General features: G+C 41.6%; 1 protein-coding gene across 1 annotated transcript; it reads left to right on the forward strand.

Moving 5' to 3' along the window:
- The first annotated feature begins 5,637 nt into the window (after positions 1-5,637).
- On the forward strand, positions 5,638-25,847 carry FUNDC1 (FUN14 domain containing 1). Its single transcript, XM_025372754.1, has 5 exons — positions 5,638-5,834; positions 6,536-6,692; positions 10,891-10,966; positions 21,680-21,808; positions 25,212-25,847. Exons 1-5 carry the CDS (start codon positions 5,807-5,809, stop codon positions 25,287-25,289), a joined length of 468 nt encoding a protein of 155 aa, XP_025228539.1. The 5' UTR covers positions 5,638-5,806; the 3' UTR covers positions 25,290-25,847.

Consider the following 25,847-nt stretch of genomic DNA (forward strand, 5'->3'; position numbering starts at 1 on the left):
GCGACACCATGTCTGGCTAATTTTTTATATTATATTTTATTTTATTTTTGAGATGGAGTCTCGCTCTGTCACCCAGGCTGGAGTGCAGTGACGTGATCTTGGCTCACTGCAACCCCTGCCCTCCTGGGCTCAAGCGATTCTCCAGCCTCAGCCTCCTGAGTAGCTGTGACTACAGGTGCGTGCCACCGTGTCTGTCTAATTTTTAAATTTTTAGTAGAGACTGGCTTTTACCACATTGGCCAGGCCCGTCTCAAACTCCCGATCTCAGGTTATCCGCCTGCCTCAGCCTCCCAAAGTGCTGGCAGTACAGGCATGAGCCACTGCGCCCAGCTAATTTTTTATTTTTTTGTTTTCTAGAAACGAGGGTCTCCCTATGTTGCCCAGGCTGGTCTCAAAGTCCTGGGCTTAAGTGATCCTCCTGCCTCAGCCTCCCAAAGTGGGATTACAGGCCTGAGCCACCACACCCAGCTGCTGATTCATACTTTAAAAAATCCGTGTCACACATGAGGACTAAATTCTGATTTTTTTATCTTGCCCAAATTCCTATCTAAGGGGTCTGGGGAGACATGCTCTACAAATCATAAATTCTCATCAGATGGGTTTTATTTAACCCTATATATTGTGACTTACTTTCCAAACTGACTCTGGCATAACATTACGAGACAAGGAAGAAAATCAAAATGTTTTACCCCGAAATTTTTCTTTGCCATATTTTGAAATGGCCTACAAAGCTGTTCTTTGTGGGGGAAAATTTGCATCTGTAAAGAATCTACATGAACATAGGTAGATATTTTTCTTCCAAACCCTCCAAATCCTAAAGAAATTAACTAAAATCTGAATAGGAAACATTTGTCATCTATTGTTTCTAAGGGCAACCACCATAAGACTTCAAAAGAACTTTGGTCTTCACAGTCTTTATCTTACCCTGAACATTCCCTTTCTATGAATCCCAGGTCTTTAGATAAACTCAACCAATTGTCAATCAGAAAATGTTTAAGTTCACCTACAGCCTGGAAGCCCCCATTTTGAGTTGTCCCACCTTTCTGGACCAAACCAATATATTTCTTTCTTTTTTTTTGAAATGGAGTCTCTCTCCTCTCTGTCACCCAGGCTAGAGTGCAGAGGCACAGTCTCAGCTTGCTGCAACCTCCGCCTCCCGGGTTCAAGCGATTCTCCTACTTCAGCCTCCCAAGTAGCTCGGACCACAGGCACGTGCCACCACACTTGGCTAATTTTTGTATTTTTAGTAGAGAATAGGTTTCACCATGTTGGCCAGGCTGACCTCAAGTGAGCTGTCCGCCTTGGCCTCCCGAAGTGCTGGGATTACAGGCCTCAGCCACCATGCTCGGCCTCCAGTGTATTTCTTAAATGTATTTGATTGATGTCTCATGCCTCTCTAAAATGTATAAAACCAAGCTACATCCTGACCACCTGGGGTCCATGTTCTCAGGACCTCCTGAGGGCTGTGTCACGGGCCACGGTCACTTATATTTGGCTAAGAATAAAGCTCTTCAAATATTTTACAGAGTTTGACTCTTTTCGTTGACACACATAAACGTGCAGTAAGTCCTCACTTAACTTTCACAGTAGACCTATGATTTCTACTCAGCGAACTGAAAGTAAATCTTATAGAACTATATAGTCAATTCAACAATTTTTCACCAACGTCCTGAAATAATCACTTTAATCACTTTCAGGGTCTGATTTAAAATCTTGAATGAGACATATTTCTTGGTCCCATTCTCAATTTAGGTGTGAGTTTGAGGAGGCACAGGGTGAGTATAGGTTTGGTTACACTAATGTTTTAAAAATTTTATACAGTCATTAGTCACTATGTCTGGATAAAATGTTGTTTCTTGGGATCAGCAACACAATGAACTTAATTGCCTTAGAATGGACACATTATTTCAGTGTGTCTGTATTCATTAGGCCACCCTATTAATGTCCAAAGTTTCTAATATCCTCACTTTTGAGATACTTCAGTCTCTCATTTATTATTATTATTATTTTTGAGATAGAGTCTTGCTCTGTCTCGCCCAGGCTGGAGTGCAGTGGTGTGATCTCAGCTCACTGCAGCCTCCGCCTCCCAGGTTCAAGCAATTCTCCTGTCTCAGCCTCCTGAGTAGCTGGGACTACAGGCATGCACCACCATACCCGGCTAATTTTTGTATTTTTTTTAGTAGAGACGGGGTTTCACCAAGTTGGCTAGGCTGGTCTCAAACTCCTGACCTCAAGTTGTCCTCCTGCCTCAGCCTCCTAAAGTGCTGGGATTACAGGCGTGAGTCACCAAACCCGGCTCTCATTTATTATTATTATTACTATTATTATTTTCAAAATGGTGTTCTGCTCTTGTCGTCCAGTCTAGAGTGCAATGGCGTGATCTTGGCTCACTGCAACCTCTGCCTCCTGGGTTCAAGAGAGTCTCCTGCTTCAGCCTCCTGAGTAGCTGGGATTATAGGTGCCCACCACCACACCCAGCTAATTTTTTGTATTTTTAGTAGAGACGGGGTTTCTCCAAGTTGGTCAGGCTGGTCTCGAACTCCCGACCTCAGGTGATCCACCCACCTCGGCCTCCCAAAGTGTTGGGATTACAGGCGCGAGTCACGGTGCCCAGCCCAGTCTCTCATCTTAATTGTGTTCTTTCTTGGCTATGTATTTAGACAGTTTGTGGTCTTCTCCTCCGTCCTCTTCCCCCAACTGTAAAAAGTAAAATAGAGGTTCCTCTTCAAAGACTTTCCTCCTCGTCTAATTAGGAATAAATAGTAACTTCTCTTAAAAGCAAAATTTATTCAGAGACCTGTGCTAACATTCTTAAATGTCTGCTAGCCGTAATAAAGAAATCAATGTACTTTATCTTCTTAGCTCCCACAATTTAGCCTCAATATTTGCCTTGGCATGCTTATACTGGTCCAAGCAAGCATTAGGTCATAGCCTGTTCCTCTTCCTTATTTAAAAGTGTTTTTATCTTTCTCAGCATTCCACAAGTTACTTCCTCCTTCATTTGTTCTCCTCTACCTTTGCCTCTTTTAAAAAGTTCTAAGCTGCTAGCCAATCAGGACAAACATAGAATGTGAGGTCCCGTTCCAGCCAATGGAAACCGGACACAGCAGTAAGGTAGACGCGTGGGGTTATAAACGACCCTGTCTCCTTTGTTCAGTGTACTCTTGTGGCAAAACTGCTAGTGAGTGTACCCTTTCTGCAAAAAGTAAAAATGGCCTTACTAAATAAATGAAATTTATGTTCAAGTGCTATTTCTTTATGGCACTGGAGAACAAGCATTTCAAACACAATCTTGCAAACCACCTCCATGAACATTAATTTCAATAAAGTGATTGCCAGGATCGTCCACATGCTTTTGCTAGTCTCTACATAGTGAACTTATATTGGGTGGTAGCAAAAGAGAATTTGATTTTCTAATCAGTTTTAAATTAAAATAAAACACAATTGAAGCTAACAGAGCTTCAATTATTTGCAGAGATATGGTAAGAAATACAGGGAGACAAGTTACTTAATAGTTACTAGAAATTAGTATCATAATACAAATGACAATGAAGGTAAGCCATTCAATTTATAGGGATTTTACATGCTTAGGAAAATTCCTTTCCCAGTCAACAAATGACAAAACATAAACTTGCAAGCTATGTATTACGTTGGTGCAAAAGTAATTGCGGTTTGCTATTAAAATTAACAAATAAGGATATTAATAAATGGGCATATTGTAAAAAGAAATAAGGAAGTGCCAGGATTTGAAAAGCCAAGTGCAATTATGCAAGCCAATTTTTTAAGTAATGCAATTTATACCAAATTCCTTGTTTTTCCATTAAAATGAATACTGAGAGGACTTTTGTTTAATTTTACAGTAGATGTGGGTGCAATGCAAGTTCAAGACAAATTTCTGGGTTGGTTTATGTGGACTTGGGTTAGCTGCTTGGTGATCAATATGGCTTTGTATTCATAGAATCCCATGGGGTTTCTGGGTGAAGACCTTGACCTTGTTGCTCTGTCAGATTTAAATAATAAGAATGATGCTGGCCAGGTACGGTGGCTCACCCCTGTAATCACAGCACTTTGGGAGGCCCAGGTGGGTGGATCACTGAGGCTAGGAGTTCGAGACCAGCCTGGGCAACATGGTGAAACCCTGTCTCTACTAAAAATACAAAAACTAGCCGGGCATGGTGGCACATGCCTGTAATCTCAGCTCCTTGGGATGTTGAGAGACTGAAGCAGGAGAATCACTTGAACTCGGGAGATGGAGGTTGCAGTGAGCCAAGATTGCACCATTGCACTCCAGCCTGGGCGACGGAGCGAGATTCTGTCTCAAACAAGCAAAAGAATGACACTAAAAAATTATGTCCTCTTGCCAGGTCAGGAATTACGAGGTTTCTAGGCCCTTCTTTACTTCCTTTGGATTTCTGGCAGGAAATCAAGAGAGAGAGCAAGTAAACAGATTCCAATTTCCAGCAGCAGGGCATTAGAAAAATTTTGGTCCTTTTGTGAGCCCTTGCGCCCTTAGAAAAGTATGGCTTGAAACAGGGTTTCTCTTATCTTTTACAAGCCTCTTTCCTCAAGCATTGGAATTCTGGTAGAGTGTTCAAAATACTGTTAAAAAATTATTCTGACAGTGTGCAAGTGATGGGCCTGACAAAAAAACTATGGGACACTTCTTAAAATGGTAAGGAAGACTTTGTTCATGACTATTGCAATAGGTGTCAAAACTATTGCAATATAGCCCTGCATGGTGGCTCGCATCTGTAATTCCAGCACTTTGGGATGCAGAGGCAGGAAGACTGCTTGAGCCCAGAAGTTCAAGACCAGCCTGGGCAACACAGGGATACCTAGTCTCCACAAAATATAAAAATAAATTAGCCAGGAGTGGTGATGCACGCCTGGAGTCCCAGCTACTCTGGAAGCTGAGGTGGGCTGATCTCTTGGGCCCAGGAGTTTGAGGCTGCAGTGAGCCATGATCGCGCCACTGCACTCCAGCCTGGTGACAGAGCAATACCCTTTCTTGAAAAACAAAGACTATGGCAATAGGGGTGAGTGATGGGTCTCAACTCTGAATATAGCAGGGAATTTATAGTAAATGATCAGAGTGAATGGATCAATGGGTGGAAGATTACCAAGAGCAGACATGAGGGGTAGAGGTATTCTTGCTAAGTCAATTTAACAGGATTTTTGCTGGTGGCAGAATGATCAGATATCAAGGGTGGGGTTGAGGAATTTGATCGGATATTGAGGGTGATTCGATATTAAGGGTGGGGGAGTTCTCACTAAACTGACTTAACTGGATTCTTGCCACAAATGGACTAGGCAGGTCAAAGACGACCCAAGGAGGAGACTCAGTCAAAAACAGCTCAGAGGAGCCTCCTGACTAAAGTTTGGTCAAGAGAGTCTTTGTCAATACCCAGCTGGTTTTCCCTTTGTACCACCATGTAGCGCCCTTCCCCCCATACCTTCAGCCCTTAAGGCTCTTTAAAACAAAATAATCAAATTCAAGTTATGGAAATTCGAGGAGGGGCGGTCCCTCCCCCTTCCTAATTGCGGAAGACAATGGACTACAAGTCCCCTGCGCTCTCGCGGGGCTATGATCCGACCGGCCCTGCCCACATTCCGGAGTCTCGCGCGTGCGCAGAAGGCAGAAGGTCCTGCGCTGAGAGAAGGGGGCGGAGACAGGACTACGCGCCTGGAGTAGGAGGAGGAGGGAAAAAGAGACCATAGATTTCCATCCTTGCCTAGAGCGGCCCTTAAAGTGCCAGGGAGAGGAGGGCGGGCGGGGACCACTCCAGAATTGGCCGCTGGCGGTATCATGGCGACCCGGAACCCCCCTCCCCAAGGTGAGCGGCGAGGGCCTGAAGTGGTATCTGGGACGCGGCTCACAGCTCTCGACCTTGCTCCCATGGCACCTCTTCCTTCCCCTGCCCTAGGATTCTTCGAACTGTATATATTTTTTTAAGGCAGCCCCTTTGAGCACCCCCTCCGAGCTAGACTTTTTCGTCCCCCTCCGGAACTCAAGCGGAGAGCCACCCCCACCCCCAGCACAGCCCTACCTACCTCCTGCCTTACCTTCACCTCCGGCCCTTTATCTCCATCTTCAAATGTATTATTATTTTCTTTTTTTAAACGTCTAGACTCTAGTGATTTCGCTGGGCTCCAGACTAGTTATCTCAGAGGAGGACCCCTCCCCACCCCCATTCCTTCCACTGATGAAAATGGACCCTTCTCTGACCTTGACCCTACTAAGATTTGGAGGTTGGGGTGACCCCTCACTACTGTGTCATTTCTGAGTTGGCCCTGGCTTCGTCACCCCAGGCTGGTCCCTGGGCCTTTGGGAAAGCAAATGGGGGTCATTGTTGTAGGGCCCTTTACTCTTGAGGCCCTGGTCTCAGGAATTGAGTTAAGTCAGTAGTTTCCATGTGGGCATTTTTAGCTGTAGGCCAAAAGTAATGAGTTGTAACAGATATTTAAAAAGATGTATGGGACATTTCTGACTTTTGATTGACTCTACATTTATTTTTTGCATTTTGCTATTTTGAAGAATATGAAAGTGATGACGACTCTTATGAAGTGTTGGATTTAACTGAGTATGCAAGAAGACACCAGTGGTGGAATCGAGTGTTTGGCCACAGTTCGGGACCTATGGTAGAAAAATACTCAGTAGCTACCCAGATTGTAATGGGTGGTGTTACTGGCTGGTGAGAACAACGTCTTTTTCATTAAATTTCATTTCGGGGCCTGACCCTGCTGACCTTTCATACATCGGGAAGAGTCACCGTGCACATGCAGTGGGTCTACACTGTTAATTCTGGAAGAGGCTTTTCTCTGAGTTAAAATTGATGTAATCTACATGCCCAGGCTCCCTGTTGGGTTTTGGCGATCCCCTCCCCCATGCCCACCGCTGTTCCTCTCCTCCCTCCTCATCCTTCTTTTGATTCTTCAGCAAATGTCGTGGATCTGATTCAGTGATAGTAGATAGGAAGAAATATATGAGTTAATTATATGTAAATTTTTACATTTCATTCAGTGCTAACTACTGAAAAAACCTAAGAAACTCCCACGGTAGAACTGGCCTCTAGTATTGTCAGCCCCGTACAGAGCAGTGTAAAATGCTCAGTATGAATTATTGGTGATGATACAGATGATTCTGTTTTTTGTGGGCTCGTTCAGATTATGATAACTCTTTGAAAAAGAGCTGTAGAACATTAGTTCTGTGTTGAAATTAAAGGTCTGATTGCTTACTTGGGAATATTGTGGAGTCCATTAAGAAGTGGTTAATAACCATCAGCCTGACCAGTTAACATTTCAGACCACGTGATAACACAATGGCTACTGTGGATCTAATTCTGTTCTTATAATAAAAAGGCTAGCCAGATAACAAGGGGGCAGAAACAAATTTGACTGTTTTGAAAATGTTCGTGACTGTAGAGAAATTTTGGAGTTAGTGAGGGTGCTTAACTTGTGCATAAGCATTTTTTCTTAGATTCTCTTTTAAGTTCATCTTACATTGATGTAACTGAAATATTTACATGTTTCCACTTGATAAGTATAACGAGTGTTTTTATTTGTGTTTTACATGCACCTTGGAATAATGACACACTCCTCTATGCCTTTTTGCAAATGCCATTTTATGATAGAAATACTCATTGTCAAGATTCTGTGTTGCAGAGGTGCGGCATTTATTCATGATATGTACTTACTAATGCTGCTGCAGGAAAAAAGCCTGCAATTAGGAGAGAGATGCCTGTCAGGGCCGGGTCATTCAGATGATTCTCCACAGGCAGATAGTTCCTCTAGCCCTGTAATTCAGGGTATGGCTCTCTGCTTAAATAAGCTCACAATTTGGTGCCATGGGTGATTGGTTAATGTCAGTCAGGGCCTAAAGTCCAGTCTTAAAACAGACTCAAAAATAATTGAGAATAGAATTATCAAGTCATTTCATTGTTTCTCCTTGGAGACCAGACTCCTTGTAGATCAAGCCCCATCATTGGCAGAAGTTTGCTCGGAAAGCCTGGAGACAGAGCAGCAGGAGATAGGTTCATTGTAGTGACTGATGCCATCAAGCAATGGATATACATGCTTGTGGAGCACAGTCCGAGGGACATTGTGGCTGCTGCCTGCCTTTTCTGTTCCCTTTTCTGCGCCTTTGTTGCTGACTCCCCTACTGAGGGGCACATTCTTTATGGTAATACAGTCGTCCCTCAGCATAGGATACCAAAATCTGCAGATGCTCATGTCCCTGATATAAAAAGGCATAGTATTTGCTTATAACCTGTACACTCTCTCGTACACTTTAAATCATCTCTTAATTACTTACAACACCTAATACAATGTAAATGCTATGTAAATACTTGTTATATGGAATTTTAAAAATCCGTGTTACTTTTTTTTTTTTTTGTCTTTTTTTTTCAAGTTTTGTGCCCTGATTGGTTTAATTGTAGATGCGAAACATAAAGAGAGCTGACTGTGTGTGTATGTGTGTGTATATATATATGTATATGTATATATGTGTATACATATATACGCACATACACGTGTATGTGTATATATGTATATGTATATATGTGTGTGTATATATAGAACCGTGGAGGCCAGGTGTGGTGGCTCATATGTATATATATGTGTGTGTATATATACACACACATATATGTATATATATGTATATATGTGTGTGTGTATATATGTATATATGTGTGTGTATATATGTATGCACACATATATACATATACATATATACATATACACACACACACATTTGGATTATAGCCAGGTGTTGGTCCAGGAGCTGTATAATAGAACTCTAATAATTATACAGGCGATTTGTTGCAATGACTATATTCAGTGTAGTAAATTTTTGCAATTTTCTTAGGATGTAAAACTGATGTGATATTGTGGTGTATATTAAGGAGGAACAGTTAATAGGCACTAACCTAACAAGTTAGCAATTTAGACTAATTCAAGACATGAATAGGAGGCTGAGGAGATTTTATTTAGCTGTAGGTAAGCTGTAGGCTTTTGATCATGACAATTTTTTTTTTTTTTTTTTTGAGATGGAGTCTTGCCCTGTCACCCAGGCTGGAATGCAATGGCACAATCTCCGCTCACTGCAACCTCCGCCTCCCGGGTTCAAGCGATTCTCCTGTCCCAACCTCCCGAGTAGCTGGGATTACAGGCACGTGCCACCACGCCTGGCTAATTTTTGTATTGTTAGTAGAGATGGGGTTTCACCATGACCTCGTGATCCGCCCACCTCGGCCTCCCAAAGTGCTGGGATTACAGGCGTGAGCCACCGTGCCCGGCCCATGACAAAAAATTAAAACTATTATCAGGATGGGTGATTGCTAGGAGAGATGGGAGGTGTCAAGAACAGTTAGAGGGCCCTTAAGAATGTTCTGGAAGCAAGGTAATGATGACCTTGAGAATGGAAAGGAGAAAACAGTCAAATAACATTTTGGAGATAAAATATATAGAACTGTGGAGGCCAGGTGCGGTGGCTTACACTTGTAATCCCAGCACTTTGGGAGGCCAAGGCGGATGAAATCACCTGAGATCAGGAGTTCAAGAGCAGCCTGGCCAACATTGTGAAACCCCGTCTCTACTAAAAATACAACAATTAGCCGGGTGTGGTGGTGGGTGCCTGTAATCCCAGCTATTTGGGAGGCTGAGGCAGGAAAATTGCTTGAACCCGGGAGGCAGAGGTTGCAGTGAGCCAAGATCATGCCATTGCACTCCAGCCTGGGTGACAGAACGAGCTCCATCTAAAATATAAATAAATAAAATAAAATAACAACAGAAATGTACTCTCTCACAGTTCCGGAGGCTAGAAGTCTGTAATCAGGATGTCAACAGGGTTTGTTCCTTCTTGGAGGCTCAGAGGGAGATATCTGTTTTATGTTTCTCTGCTAGCTTCTGGTGGTTGCCAGCAATCCTTGTCATTCCTTGGCTTGTCAATGTATTATTCCAGTCTCTGCCTCTCTTGTCCTCACATGTCGTCTTCTCTCTGTGTGCGTCCTTATCGGATTAAAGGCCCAACCTGTCCAGTATGATCTCATCTGAACTCATTACATCTGCAGTGACTCTGTTTTAAAATAAGGTCACATTTAAAGGCTTTGGGAAGGATGTGAATTTTAGGGGGGACACCATTCAACCCAGTGCAGAAGGCTAGATTAGAAATATAGGATTCATTTGCACAGTGTGGATCTGGAATGCTGAAGGGAATGTGAGCTCACTGAAGGAGCGAATTAATCATGAAAGAAGTATGAGCTGACACAGGGTAGATGAGACACAAAAAACGTTTAATATAAAAATAGGTAGATCTAGATAAGGAGGCTTTTAGAAATGTGGGCTGAAGTGTAGTCATTGAGTGGAACAACAGCTGGACCTGAAAGGGTAGGAAAGCTTTAAATAGGTAGAGCTAGGCAGAAACCCCTAGAAGCAGGGAGATTAATAGCTTGAGCAAAGGTGATGACCTATTTGGAAGTTAATGGGGCTGGAGCCGAAGGTGGGGGTCAACCAGGTATAGGGACCATCTTGACTGTATTAAGCAAAACGTCACTTTTATTATGGGAGGTTTCAGCTTATGCAAATGTAGGAGGAGTGTAGTGAACCCCTGAGTACTTGTCGTTATTTTAGTAGCTGCTCTTTTTTTCTATAAATTCCCCTCCTCTTCTCTCTGTCCCTTATTTTGAAGCAAATTTCAGACATTTTAGATTGTGCATTTTTGACTAGCCTATATAACTGAGGGGCTTCTGAGAAGGTTTCTGAGCAGGTAAGGGACGTGATCAAAAGAAATGCGAAGACAGAAGATTTTATTAGGAAAGCAATGAAAAGTAGAAGAGGGAGAGGATTTAGTACATAATTGATTGTTTTCATCTTTTGTTATTTCTTTGATTAAAGGTGTGCAGGATTTCTGTTCCAGAAAGTTGGAAAACTTGCAGCAACTGCAGTAGGTGGTGGCTTTCTTCTTCTTCAGGTATGTCAGAGCTTTAAGCCCTTGCCTTTGCTTACATAAAAGGTGGAATTTTTCTTTTAGGCATCAGCTTATGAAAGAGCTACAATGAGTTTGGGAAGCTGACTTTTGTCTTGAAAGATAACGATTTAAATATTTCTGAGTTATTAAGCATAGTTTGATCTCAGCTATTAAAAAGACAGCCATTGCCGGGTGCGTTGGCTCACACCTGTAATCCCAGCACTTTGGGAGGCAGAGGCAGGCAGATCCCTTGAGGTCAGATGTTCAAGACCAGTCTGGCCAACATGGTGAAACCCTGTCTGTACTGAAAATACAAAAATTAAAATTAGCTGGCGTGGTGGCACACGCCTATAGTCCCAGCTACTTGGGAGGCTGAGAATCACTTGAACCCAGGAAGCGGAGGTTGCAGTGAGCCGAGATCGTGCCATTGCACTCCCACCTGGGCAACAAGAGCGAAACTCTGTTTCCAAAAAAAAAAAAAAAAACCAAAAAAAATCCATAATCTTATATCTGAGGCAGGTAGATTTGAAGTTTTAGTTTTGTTCATATTCTTGTAAGTATAAGATCTACAAATGCTTTGCCATTAGAGGATGTTTATCAGGGCAGTATCTGGCATTCATGTCTGTTTGGCATATATTTTTTCAAAAATATCGTTCCTTGAAGATCAAATATAGTAAATCCAAAAATTGAAAATCTCTAGGAATGAATGTGAGCAACACTTTTAAAGATACAGAGAACTGTCAGTTGTACTAGATTAAAAATGATTGATGTTCATAGCAACCAAAATCTGAATTCAGCACCTAAGCCATCGATCATGTAATAACTAGTATAGTTGCTTTAAGTACAAGGGGACTGGATTTGTATGTATGAAGCACAGATTTTGAGTTGTTCACTGAGCAGCCTTTTAAAAAATATATGTTTTCTTTCTCTTGGTGACATTATTAGGAATAATTGCTTATTACTTGTGGTAAGAGGTAAAAAAGAACATGATTAATACCTAAATTTAGTTCTTTGGATGAATATGCCAGCATTAGCACAGATGATAATTTTACTTAAGCTGATTTTGACTTGGTTTTATATGGAATCAAGAGCATATTTTATTCCATAGCTATTTTGAAGACTCAGTTGTCATTTCTGTTAGTGTAAAAGGGTACTGGACTGAAGCAGAGTTTCCTAAAATGTTCACAGAATGGAGAGAAATGTATATTTTAATCCACTCTGCATGTCAGTTTTTCAGAAGTCCATTTCAGTTCACTCAATATGCACCATTCAAATCCACATTTTGTCATTGCCACCTCCCACTTTTCTGCATTTAGTCCACACATTCTTTGAAGTTTTTAAGGCAGAACAACATAGGATCTGTCTGCATCAAACCAGTTTTTCCCACAAATATGACTAACCTTGAAAACTCAGTAGAAGGAAAGTGAAAGGGGAAATAAAGTAACAAATGGCTTTTAGGCTAATTGCCTAATATTCTTTAGGCCCACTTTCATATTTTGGTGACCTTTCTTATATTTAAAGATAAATATTAGTTTATTTAGAACTTAAAGCTTTTCTAGCAACAATATTAAGTGTTTTCCAATAGATATTTATTACACTGCCGTCTTTTTTTTTTTTTTTTTTTTTTTTTGAGACGGAGTCTCGCTGTGCTCCCAGGCTGGAGTGCAGTGGCGTGATCTCGGCTCACTGCAAGCTCCGCCTCCCGGGTTCACGCCATTCTCCCGCCTCAGCCTCCCAAGTAGCTGAGACTACAGGCGCCCGCCACCACGCCCGGCTAGTTTTTTGTATTTTTAGTAGAGACGGGGTTTCACCATGTTAGCCAGGATAGTCTCGATCTCCTGACCTCGTGATCCACCCGCCTCGGCCTCCCAAAGTGCTGGGATTACAGGCTTGAGCCACCGCGCCCGGCCTACACTGCCGTCTTAAAGTACACAATCTCTTCGTTTTAAGTTTTTGGAGTTACACATGCTTATAATTCAAAGGGCCAAGTAGTTGTGCAAGGCTTGTTACAGGTTAGTGTAATCCTCCACCTCTCTCACTACCCCCGTTTTTCCATCCCCTGAGACATCCACTTTGAACTCTTAACTGATTCTTAAGGTAGTTATCTCTTTTTCCCTAAACAAGTTAATTGGACATTTCTTGATCTTTCAGTTTTAGGTGTGAACTATTGGCTTCCCATTATGGAATAGGAAAATTTAGCTGCCATTTATTGAACTGTTTTATTTTCCCTACACTTCTCCCCCCAATCTCACGTACCTGAATACTTTCTTCCCTCTCCCTCGATCGTCTAAGTGTAGTTACTTCCCTTTTTTCATAATTGTGTTAGATCATTCATTACATGGAGTTCACTGAGACTGATTACTTAAGAGTTCACTGAACTTCTTGAACCTGTGAATTTATGTCTTTAATCATATTTGGGAAGGTTTTGGCCATTATTTTTACTAGGAAGTTTGGGATTTTTTGTTGTTGTTTTGAGACAGAGTCTCGCTCTGTCGCCCAGGCTAGAGTGCAGTGGCACAATCTTGGCTCACTGCAACCTCCGCCTCCCTGGGTTCAAGCAATTTTCCTGCCTCAGCCTCCCGAGTAGCTGGGTTTAGAGGAGCCTGCCACCGCGCCCGGCTAAGTTTTGTATTTTTAGTAGAGACGGGGTTTCACCATGTTGGCCAGGCTGGTCTCAAACTCCTGACCTCAGGCAATCTGCCAGCCTCAGCCTCTCAAAGTGCTGGGATTACAGGTGTGAGCCACCGCGCCCAGCCAGGATTTTTTCTTTTTCTTTTTCTTTTTTTTTTTTTTCGCTCTGTCTCCCAGGCTGGAGTGCAGTGGCACGATCTCAGCTCACTGCAAGCTTCGCCTCCTGGGTTCACGCCATTCTCCTGCCTCAGCCTTCTGAGTAGCTGGGACTACAGGTGCCCGCCACCATGCCCAGCTAACTTTTTGTATTTTTTTTTTTTTTTTCTGAGACGGCGTCTGGCTCTGTTGCCCAGGCTGGAGTGCAGTGGCCGGATCTCAGCTCACTGCAAGCTCCGCCTCCCGGGTTCACGCCATTCTCCTGCCTCAGCCTCCCGAGTAGCTGGGACTACAGGCGCCCGCCACCTCGCCCGGCTAGTTTTTTGTATTTTTTAGTAGAGACGGGGTTTCACCGTGTTAGCCAGGATGGTCTCGATCTCCCGACCTCATGATCCACCCGTCTCGGCCTCCCAAAGTGCTGGGATTACAGGCTTGAGCCACCGTGCCCGGCCTTTGTATTTTTTTAGTAGAGACAGGGTTTCACCATGTTAGCCAGGATGGTCTTGATCTCCTGACCTCGTGATCTGCCTGCCTTGGCCTCCCAAAGTGCTGGGATTACAGGTGTGAGCCACCACGCCCGGCCCAGGATTATTTCTTTAGACAACTACTAGTTGTGAAAATCATCTTTCATTGTCATATGTATCAAATAGTTCATCAGTTTAACCTTCTGGGCCAACTTGGTCCCAGAGTCATCTGTCCTGTTTGCTTTCTAGGCCTGGTATACAGCTCTTACCCTGGGATCTCTCTTCAATACCTTCTGGATATTCCCTTTGTTTTTGTTTTGGGTTGTTTCCTATATGTTATGTCTTTTGTTTGTTTGTTTGTTTTTTGAGACAGTCTTGCTCTGTTGCCCAGGCTAGAGTGCAGTGGTGCAGTCTCACTCACTATAAACTCTGCCTCCTGGGCTCAAGGGAATCCTCCTGCCTCAGCCTCCCAAGTAGCTGGGACTACAGGCGTGTGCCACCATGCCCAGCTAATTTTTGTATTTTTGAATAATAGGTCTTGCTATGTTGCCCAGGCTGGTCTCGAACTCCTGGGCTCAAGCATTCCACCCGCCTTGGCCTCCCAAAGTGTTGGGATTACAGGCGTGAGCCACTGCACCTGGCCTATCCTATGTCTTGATGTAGTCTCTTATTTTGGTGGACACATCCTCCAATAGCTTTCGTAGAAAATGAGAATGGGAACTATAGTTTTTGAGACTTTGCATGTCTGAAAATTTCTTCATTTTATCCTCACGTTTGATAATTTATTAATAGCTGGGTTTAGATATTGCTCCATTGTCTTCTGACTTCCAGTGATGCTGTTAAAAGTCTAAAGTAATTCTAATTTCTGAACCTTTACATGTGTGGGTTTTTTTTTTTTTTTCCCTTTCAATAAATGCTTATGGGATTTTCTTTTGTCCTCAGTATTCTGATTTTTCCCAGTGATGTGCCTTCCTTTGGGCCTATTTTCATCCACTGTGCTGGAAACTCAAGGGGCCCTTTCAGTTTGGAGAAATTTTCTTTATATTTATTTAGTTAGTGATATCCTGCTCTTTAATTTTCCCATCTTTTTTTCTGTGGTTCCCATTAAATGTATCTCCTGGACCAGTTGTCTAATTTTTCTTTCTTTATTTATTTTACAGTTTTAGACTTATTTTTTGTTTTTTTTTTAAATATAGATGAGGTCTTGCTGTGTTGCCCAGGCTGGTCTCAAGCAATCCTCCTGCCTTGGCCTCCCAAAATGTTGGGATTACAGGCATGAGCCACTGTGCTTGGCCTAATAATCTTTTTTTTTTTCTTTCTTTCTTAGATTTGGCAGAACACTAATAATCTTTTCAGTTTTCCACTTTCATTGGTCTATTTTCTGAGAGATTTCTTCAACCTCAACAAGATTTTTTGTTTTTTTGGTTTTTTTTTTGAGACAGAGTCTCACTCTGTTTGCCCGGGCTGGAGTGCAGTGGTGTGATCTTGGCTCACTACAGCCTTGACCTCCCAGGCTCAGGTGATTTCTCCACCCCAGCTTCCCAAGTAGATGGGACTACAGGCATGCGCCACCATGCCTGGCTAATTTTTTGTATTTTCAGTAGAGATGGAGTTTTGCTGTGTTGCCCAGGCTGGTCTTGAACTCCTGAGCTTGAGCAGTCCACCCACCTTGGCCTCCCAAAGTGCTGGGATTACAGATGTGAGCCACCATGCCCAGCTGTTGTTCTTTTAATGTGACTTTAGCATTCTGTTCCTTGCTTTTCCTTCATGGATGCAGTGAGCAGTATCTTTTTTTAAATTTTTTAGTGGCTAATATTTGGATACTTTTTTTTTAAGAGATTGGTGGGATGTATTTATTATGTGTGATTTGTCCTCCCCTAACCCATTGTTTCAACCAATGCAATGGTTAGAAGACAGTCCCTTCAATAAGACTTTTAGGAACACATCATATTACTGGAGCACTAACATTCTTGGAAACCATTTTAATTGCATATCTATAGACCAGGAAGGTTTGTGAGAGATGGTATAGTTGAATGTCTTCTCTAATTCGAAGATAGAAGGTTCTTAGAAAGAGGCGGAGAGTGAAAGTTTTCCTTAAATCACCAGATGCTAGTTGGAAGTGACTGCCTTAATAGACTGCAGGTTCAGAGTGTTGATCCAAATAGTCTGTCCTACAAGCAATTCTTAGCATCTACACAGAATGTTCATCTAGCAGTTTATTTTTTCAGCTTTACAAACAACTCTGCAGTGACTAGCCATTTATATACATCTTTGCACACTTGTCTAAGACAAAGCAAAAATATATTTAGGCCAGACGTGGTGGCTCACGCCTGTAATCCCAGCACTTTGGGAGGCCGAGGCGGGCGGATCACCTGAGGTCAGGAGTTCGAGACCAGCCTGGCCAACAAGGTGAAACCCCATCTCTACTAAAAGTACAAAATTAGCCAGGCATGGTGGTGCATGCCTGTAATCCCAGCTACTCGGGAGGCTGAGGCAGGAACATCACTTGAACCTGGGAGTCAGAGGTTGCAGTGAGCCGAGATAATGCCATTATATGCCAGCATGGGTGACAAGAGCGAAACTCTGTCTCAAAAAAAAAATATATATATAATATGTATACACATACATACACATATACATATTTAAGCCTCTTGATTGTCAAGCAGCCTTCCAGAAAATATTCCTTTTATCCCCATATGAGAGGATCCACCAGCTTTTCCCCCTTTTCATACTGTACTCTTTGTTTTTTGTTTTTTGTTTTTTGATTTTTTTTCTGAGACAGAGTTTCACTCTGTTGCCCAGGCTGGGGTGCAAGTGGCATGATCTCGGCTTACGGCAGCCTCTGTCTCCCAGGTTCAAGTGATTCTCATGCCTTAGCCTCCCAAGTAATTGCAATTACAGGCGCACGCCAATTACAGGTGCACACCACCGTCTGGCTAATTTTTGTATTTTCAGTAGAGACGGGGTTTCACCATGTTGGCCAGGCTGGTCTCGAACTCTTGGCCTCAAGTGATCCACCCTCCTCGGCCTCCCGAAGTGCTGGGATTACAGGCATGAGCCACCACGCTTGGCCTCATACTGTACTCTTTGGAAGGGAGTCACTGTGTATAGCCCACATTTCAGGAATGTGATTGTGCTCCACCTTTCTGAAGGCAGAGTAGCTACATAAATTATTTAGAAATAGTCTGTTGGAAGGTTTGTCTCTTCTTTTATTTATTCAGTCATTTATTTATATCAATATGGACTCATGGATATTTATTTTATACTTTGGTTTATAATCTAATGCTCTTTTATTGCTCAAATTTTGCCAGCTTTGGCCATTAAGCGCTCTTTCAGTTGTGCATTATCTTTTTTAATCTCTCTGAGGACGTAAATGATCAAGCTTCTTTGGGTGTGTATGTGTGTGTGTTTTAAGCTTCTTCCTACCAAGTCCCTGTTTGTCTAAGGTGTTTTGTTTCCCCTCCCCCCACTTTTTCCTGCTTGTTTATTTTGGTTTCTAGTTTTCAAGTTAAAGGCCTTCCTCCATGTCTGATGATCCTTGGTTGTCTGCTCATATTTAAGAATTGAGCTCTAAAAGTTGATGGAAAGCTCTAAACGATATGGACGTGTGGGGCTTTCCCTTCTCTGGGAAATCTGACCAGTTCAAGAAAAATGATTTAAAGATAAGGAGTTGGGGGTGGGCGAATTTCTCGCAGTGAAACAGCCAGGTTAGATCAGCATATGGTGAAGTTCACAAGCAAAAAGCCCCATCTACCTGTTTTGAGCTTTCTGGCCGACATGAATCTATCTGAAAGCCTGGTGTGTGTGTGTGTGTGTGTGTGTGTTTGTTTTTTTTTTTTTCTGGAAGCAGTCTCACTCTCTGGCCCAGGCTGGAGTGCAGTGGTGTGACCATGGGTCACTCCAGCCTTGAACTCCTGAGGCTCAAACGGTCCTCCCACTTCAGCCTCTCAAGTAGCTGGGACTACAGGTGCATGCCACCATGCCTGGCTAATTTTTGTATTTTTTGTAGAGACAGAATTTCGCCATATAGCCCAGACTGGTCTCAAACTCCTGGGCTCAAGCAGTCAGCCTGCTTCACCCTCCCAAAGTGTTGAAATTATGGGCATGAGCAACCGAGCCTGGCCTCTGGCATTATTATTTATTTATTTATTTATTTATTTATTTATTTATTTTTGAGACAGTCTCCCTGTCACCCAGGCTGGAATGCAGTGGTGGGATCTCGGCTCACTGTAACCTCTGCCTCCTGGGTTCAAGAACCACCTCCTGATTCTTGTAACTCAGCCTCCTGAGTAGCTGTGATTACAGGTGTGAGCCACCACGCCCAGCTAGTTTTTTGTATTTTTAGTTTCACTGACATAGTTTCACCATGTTGGCACGGCTGATCTCGAACTCCTGGCCTCAAGTGATCTGCCCACCTTGGCCTCCCAAAGTGCTAGGAGTACAGGGGTGAACCACCACGCCCAGCCCCTCTGTCATTATTATTATTATTATTATTATTATTATTATTATTTTGAGACAGTGTCTCACTCTGTTGCCCAGGCTGGAGTGCAGTGGCGTGTTATCGGCTCACTGCAGTCTCTGCCTCCTGGGTTCCAGTGATTCTTTTGCCTCAGCCTTCCAAGTAGCTGGGATTACAGGCATGCGCTACCACGCCCGGCTAATTTTTGCATTTTTAGTGGAGACGGGGTTTCACCATGTTGGCCAGGCTGTTCTTGAACTCCTGGCATCAGGTAATCCACTTGCCTCGGCCTCCCAAAGTGCTAAGATGACAGGCGTGAGCCACAGAACTCAGCCTGGCATTTTTAAATTTAATTTTATTTTTTTTAACTTGGAAGCTTTTATTCTAATGAAAGTACTTCACCTAATCCCGTTAAATATTTTAGTGTTATAGGAAGTCAAATGTTCAAAAAGCAGTCATCACTGTCCCATTCCCTCCCCAGTCTTTTGGCTTGCATTTCCTTGTAGTTGCAGATGAATTTTGTGTGGACAAGACTGAATTGGGTCCTGTATGTATTGGTTGGTTAAGTTGGTTGTACCTGAACCCCACTTGGGGCAGATTGTTTGTCCTTGGTCATCTCTGCACTGGAGTAGGGTGCTCAGTTTAGACTGGTATTCTTCGGTTTGATCAGAAGTGTACTTCTCAGCTGGGTGCCGTGGCTCACTGTAATCCCAGCACTTTGGGAAACCAAGGCAGGAGGATGGCTTGAGGCCAAGAGTCCAAGACCAGCCTGGGCAACATAGTGAGACTTCATCTCTCTCTCTCTTTTTTTTAAGGCATTAATATCTTTAACATCTCAAAGTTTTGCATTTTCCCTGCAAGGGAACAGATTCTCAAGGGAATTTGTTCAGTGATGGTAGATCACTCCAGCATCAAAAATCATTCTCTTGTTAGTAGACATGGTAGGTTGGGCCCTTTGGGATAATCTAGCCCATCCACTTTGTTGCTGAGAGTCATGATTTGAGCCAGGTTGGTTAATACAGCGTTTGAGATTTAGTCTTTATTCATTGTCTTTGTTATCATTTATTTACTATGTCTCATTCATCTGGCATTAGTTGGGACTCTAAGGATATAGAGATTCACAGCCCATATGGTCAGTGCTGAGCTAGAAGGGTGTGTTTAGTGCTGAGAGAGCAGAGGGAAGACGCTTTGTCTGCTTGGAGGTGTTAAGGAAGTCTTCTTCCAAAGAGACGTTAGTATCTTTAGCATCTCAGGGTTTTTCATTTTACTTGCAGCTGTTTGACATTTCCCCCCAAAATGTAGAGGATTCTTTAAACTATACAAAATCTTTATCTCAGATAACACTGGGTTTACTAATTATCAGTGACAAATGGCTCTGTAAAAATATTTTCTGTATAGAGTGCTGTTTGTGAGAATTTGTTTCATCTGTCTCATATAAATGGTTTCCTTTATTCATTTGCTCGCGATTGGAGGGTGGATAAGGGGTCTCACCCAGGGAATACAGTTAAGATTTTTTTTTTTCTTTTTTTTAAAATTTCACTACCAGTTTAACTCATGGCATGAAGATTAGCTTTTTAAAAAAAACTTTGTAAATTAAAATGTTAAGTCTTAAAAATGACAGTTGAATTGGGAGTTGATTATGAGTGGTGGCATAGATAATATTTTTGTTCTAACCAAAAAATAAAGCCATATGCATACATAAAATCTTTGTATTTCTCACAAGCTTTGGATTAAGAAGAAATGTTAAGATTCAGCAAAAAATAAAATTCTGCAAAAGCTTCATAGTAATCAACTATTTTGATTACTTAGTGCAAGCCAGTAAGAAGTCTTTTGGATTTGTATGTAGAAAAGGCTCCTTTTCCTAAGGTTCATCATCACCTCCATGCCTGTGACTCAAATTGCTGTATCAAATACTACCAGAAAAAGCCTTCACTTGCCATTTGATTTGATCACCACTATTTTGCTGAGGCTGGAGTTTGAAGTGATAGTGGATGAATAAATACAAGAAGAAATGCAGATAAATAAATTCTTCTATGGAGTCATTCACAGACAAAATAGAACCTAGGATGTCTAGTCAACCTGTTTATGCAAAATCAGATCTTTTTATTATTTAAAGTATTTTCTGTATGGCTAAAAGTCAGTGTGTTCATTCAGGATGCAAATGGCAAAAAAAAAAAAAAGTGATGCACTAAAAAATGACAAAGAAAGCATAAGCTTGACAGAAATGATTTATAATGGTATATATGGCTATTTTATTATTTGGAGGCATGAGTTACTGGACTGGCTTTGCACACACACTGTTGTTCCTGTTCAGATATTGCAGTCTCTCAGTAGTACCATATGATAATTTTTCTTATGATAGGCATTTAGCTATAGTTTTGTTAAAAGGATTTATAGCATGAAACTTGTGTAGAGCACAGTTTGTTTTATATTCTACTTTCAAAAGCAATTACCAGAAAGTATTCTTAATTTAAGTAAAGAGAGCTATTTAAATACTTAGCAGGCTACTTAAATTTCTTTAGTGATCTAATAACTGATTGGCTTATGATCCCTTATAATTAAAGATCTATTTAATTAAAAGGTATTTTTTAACTAGCTATATAATCTAGATAATCTGTGTATCTTTTTAACTAATTCCCTATTCCAAAAGGTATGACAGAATGATAGTATAGTTAAAAGACAGCTTTTGGAATCATTTTCCCATCATGTACTAAGCACTGTACATCACATCTAAATAATTAGTTACTTACTTATGCTTAATGTCTGTTTTCCCTAACAGACCTGAAGCTTTCTGAGGGAAGGGGCGTATGTCTCCCTTATTCAGTACTTAGCATAGGGTAGGCACTAGTGTCTGTTAAATGAATAAACTCGTGGATAAAAAACAATTTCTTAGCGATAAGTTTTATAGGTTACTAGAACTCTTAAGTGTTTATATATTCTTGGCTATTAGATTAGTCAACAACCTAGTTGGTTTAGTATTGATAATTTTTATTATATTTTTTGCAGATTGCTAGTCATAGTGGCTATGTGCAGATTGACTGGAAGAGAGTTGAAAAAGATGTAAATAAAGCAAAAAGACAGATTAAGAAACGAGCGAACAAAGCAGCACCTGAAATCAACAATTTAATTGAAGAAGTAAGATGATATATAATTTTGACTTTTTTTTTTTCTTTTTTCCTTTTTTTGGTTAATGGGTGTCCCTTAGCAGAAAATGTGACCAGGGGGAATTACTGTCTTTTTAAAAAATGGTGTTTTTGGTTATATATCTAGAGTGTTAAGTAAAATTTGAGATCACACCACTACTTAAATCAGTCATTATTATTATTTTTTTTTTGGTGGTTAATATAGATTCCCCTGCCCATCTCTGGCTCGCTTTGATCTTGTTGAAAAACTAAGAACATTCTTTTCAACATACTTCCTCTGCCTTTATAAATGGACATGTACAGGTGTAGTAAAACTTAAAAGTACCCATTTTTTTTTGAGGTAGGATAGTTTGAAAATATATATGTTTTATTAATATGACTAATATATTTTATTAATGTTTTCATGTGTAATTTGGCCCTTTTCTTTTGTACTCTGTTTAAAATGGAATTGAATACTTCCTTGCCTTTGTTTTTGTTTTATCATTTTACCTCCATCAACTTTTTGGTTTGAAAAAACTCAAACCAGTTAAAAAGTTGAAAGACAAATACAGTGAATATCTAAATACCCTTCATCTATTCACCAAATTGTTCACGATTTGCCATGTTTACTTTATCTGGGTGTGGGTGACACACACAAGATAATTTTTTTTTCCAAACTAAGATGTCATAACTTTTCATCCCTAAATACTTCAGTATGTATCTTCTAAGAGTACAGATATTCTCTTACACAACTGTAAGTCCCCCCCCCCCTTTTTTTTTTTTAACTACGTGGGACCTGCCGCTTCAGAAACTTTTTTTTTTTCCTTTTCTTTTTTGAGACGGGATCTCACCCTGTAGCCCACGCTGGAGTGCAGTGGCGTGATCTTGGCTTACTGCAACCTCCGCCTCCTGGGTTCAAAATTCTCCTACCCCAGCCTCCTGAGTAGCTGGAATTACAGGCACGCGCCACCACGCCCAACTAATTTTTTGTATCTTTAGTAGAGATGGAGTTTCACCATGTTGGCCAGGCTGGCCTTGAACTCCTGACCTCGTGATCCGCCTGCCTCAGTCTCTCAAAGTGTTGGGATTACAGGCGTGAGCCACCGCGCCTGGCCACCTTTTTTTTTTATTTTTTATTTTTTTATTTTTTATTTTATTTATTTATTTTTTTTTGAGACGGAGTCTCGCGCTGTGTCACCCAGGCTGGAGTGCAGTGGCGCGATCTCGGCTCACTGCAAGCTCCGCCTCCCAGGTTCACGCCATTCTCCTGCCTCAGCCTCCGAGTAGCTGGGACTACAGGCGCCCGCCACCACGCCCGGCTAGTTTTTTGTATTTTTAGTAGAGACGGGGTTTCACCATGTTAGCCAGGATGGTCTCGATCTCCTGACCTCGTGATCCACCCGCCTCGGCCTCCCAAAGTGCTGGGATTACAGGCTTGAGCCACCGCGCCCGGCCTATTTTTTATTTTTGAGACTGGTCTCATTCTATCTCACTGTGTTGCTTAGGCTGGAGTGCAGTGGCATCATCGTGGCTCACTACAGCCTTGACCCCCCGGCTCAAATGATCCTCCCACCTCAGCCTCCCAAGTAGCTGGGACTATAGGTGTGCGTGACCATGCCCAGCTAATTTTTAAAGTTTTAGTAGAGACAAGGTCTTGCTATGTTGCACAGGTCTCGAACTCATGGGCTCAAGCAGTCCTGCCTCGGCCTCCCAGAGTGCTAGGATCACAGGCATGAGCCCCCATGCCTGACCAAATGCCATTATTAATCCAGAAAAAAAAAAAATGTAACATGCGACAATAGTATTTCCTTTTTTTGTTTGTTTTTTTGAGACAGAGTCTTGCTCTGTCACCCAGGCTGGAGTGCAATGGTGTGATTACAGCTCACTGCAGCCTCCACCACCTGGGCTCAAGTAATCCTCCCACCTCAGCCTCTCAAGTAGCTGGGACTACAGGTGCATGCCCAGCTACTTTTTATATTTTTGTAGAGACAAGGTTTTGCCGTGTTGCTAGGCTGGTCCCAAACTCCTGGGCTCAAGCAGCCTGCCTGCCTCAGCCTTCCAATGTGCTGGGCATTACAGGTGTGAGCCACCACACCCAGCCAGTATTTTCTAGTATATAGTTCATATTAATATTTTTCTACAAAACATCTTTTATGGCTTTTTTTTCCCCCCAATTAAGAATTATATGCCAGGTGTAGTAGTTCACTCCTGTAATCCCAGCACTTTGGGAGACTGAGGCAGGAGGATCTCTTGAGCCTAGGAGTTTGAGATTGGCCTGGGTAACAGAGAGAGAGACCTTGTCTCTACAGAAAATACAAAAATTAGAACGTGGTGTCATGCGCCTGTCGTCCCAGCTACTTGGGAGCCTGAGGTGGGAGGATTGCTTGAGGCTATAAGTGAGACATGATTGTGCCACTGCACTCCAGCCTGACTGACAGAATGAAACCCTGTTCCCACCCGCCCCCCCCAAAAAAATTATATATTGTTTTCGGTTATCATGTCTATGAAGTCTCATTTAGTCTTAAATAGTCCTTTCATCTGTTAATTTTATTCCCCCATCTTTCATGGCACTGACATTTTTGATGGCTCTAGGCAGAATATCCCACAGTCTGGCTTTGTCTGATGGCTTCCTCATGATTTTATTCTGGTTAAACATTTTACCAAAGTGATTTGTTTTGGTTTTGATCCTGTATGTTTTTTTTTCTGTTGGCTAAATGGACTATTAATAAATACCATTGTGCCTGCCGTGACAATTTATTAAATAATCTGTGTGAATAACTTGATGGTGGGCCATTTATATCTACTTTACTGGTAGATTTCTTTTTACTTGTGAGATTATTGCTGCCCATGTACTTATCTCAATAGCCAAGGAGCTTACTGGGCATGACTGTGTTCTCTAGGCTCCTTCAATTAGTCAGGGACATTTCTGGGATCTTGCATGCTGTTTGACACCTACAGTAGTAGGTGCACAGGAATTTTGGCTGAATATTTGTTGAATTGAGGAAAATAGCTGAAACTGCTACTTGGCTCTGGATTCAGTAAGAATTTTTTTTTTTAATGTGCATCTTTTTATTGTGGTAAAATAGATATACAAAAAAAAATTTACCAGTTTAACCATTTTTAAGCGTACGGTTCAGTGGCATTAAGCATATTCACATTTTTCTGCAATCATTACCACTATCTATTTCCAGAACTTTTTCATCATCCTAAACTCTGTGCCCATTAAACACTAATTTTCAGTTTGCCTCTCTCCCCAGCTCTTAATGATCTGTATTCTGCTTTCTGACTGCTCATATGAGCAGAATTATGTAATATTTGTCCTTTATTGTCTGCCTTATTTCACTTTGCATAATGTTTTCAAGGTTCATCCCTGTTGTAGCATAATTAAGAGTGTTTTTGTTTAAACTTTGTTTCAGGCAACAGAATTTATCAAGCAGAACATTGTGATATCCAGTGGATTTGTGGGAGGATTTTTGCTCGGACTTGCATCTTAAGGACATGAATATTCTCCCATAGTGGATTCAACTATGAGAAGAGAAGTGGCAGCAATAAGGCAGTCTCTCAAGTCATGCTGCCAGAGTCTCTAGGGCAAGGAGAAACAACTAGCTGGACAATACTCAATTCACAACTTAGCATTTTGCCATCTGAAGCTTGGCAAGCTAGTATCTGCTGTAAAATAACCTGTATGGTATGTGAACCATAGTATTCCTGAGCAAAACATGGCTTTCACCGCTTTGTAAAAATTTGCATCTGTTTAGAAACTAGCCTATAAAATATCACCATTGGATGTAGATATGGAGAGAAAAGAAATATGTTGGGTTTATTGCTTAGTGAAATCTTTTCTTTTTATTTAAATAAAATGTTCATTGTGTTTTATGGTATGTGTCCATAATTTAAAATTTGTATTATAGTTTCAGTATTAAGGCTGACTTTTTTTTTTTTTCCTAGATATGTTTCCAATAAGTTAAAAAACTGTAATACTCTTTTGTGGAAAGCTTTAGAAATGATATAATTATTAAAGATATTAAACAGACTCTGCTGATGTAATATGA

This window comes from Theropithecus gelada, chromosome X, assembly GCF_003255815.1.
Source record: "Theropithecus gelada isolate Dixy chromosome X, Tgel_1.0, whole genome shotgun sequence".
Taxonomy (NCBI): domain Eukaryota; kingdom Metazoa; phylum Chordata; class Mammalia; order Primates; family Cercopithecidae; genus Theropithecus; species Theropithecus gelada.

What these genes read in the sequence shown, in the direction of transcription:
- FUNDC1 (XM_025372754.1), top strand. Translation starts at nt 5,807, where the DNA reads ATGGCGACCCGGAACCCCCCTCCCCAAG. An exon ending in CCGGAACCCCCCTCCCCAAG is followed by an intron (nt 5,835 to 6,535) that starts GTGAGCGGCGAG and finishes GCTATTTTGAAG; the next exon opens with AATATGAAAGTGATGACGAC. An exon ending in TCAACAATTTAATTGAAGAA is followed by an intron (nt 21,809 to 25,211) that starts GTAAGATGATAT and finishes ACTTTGTTTCAG; the next exon opens with GCAACAGAATTTATCAAGCA.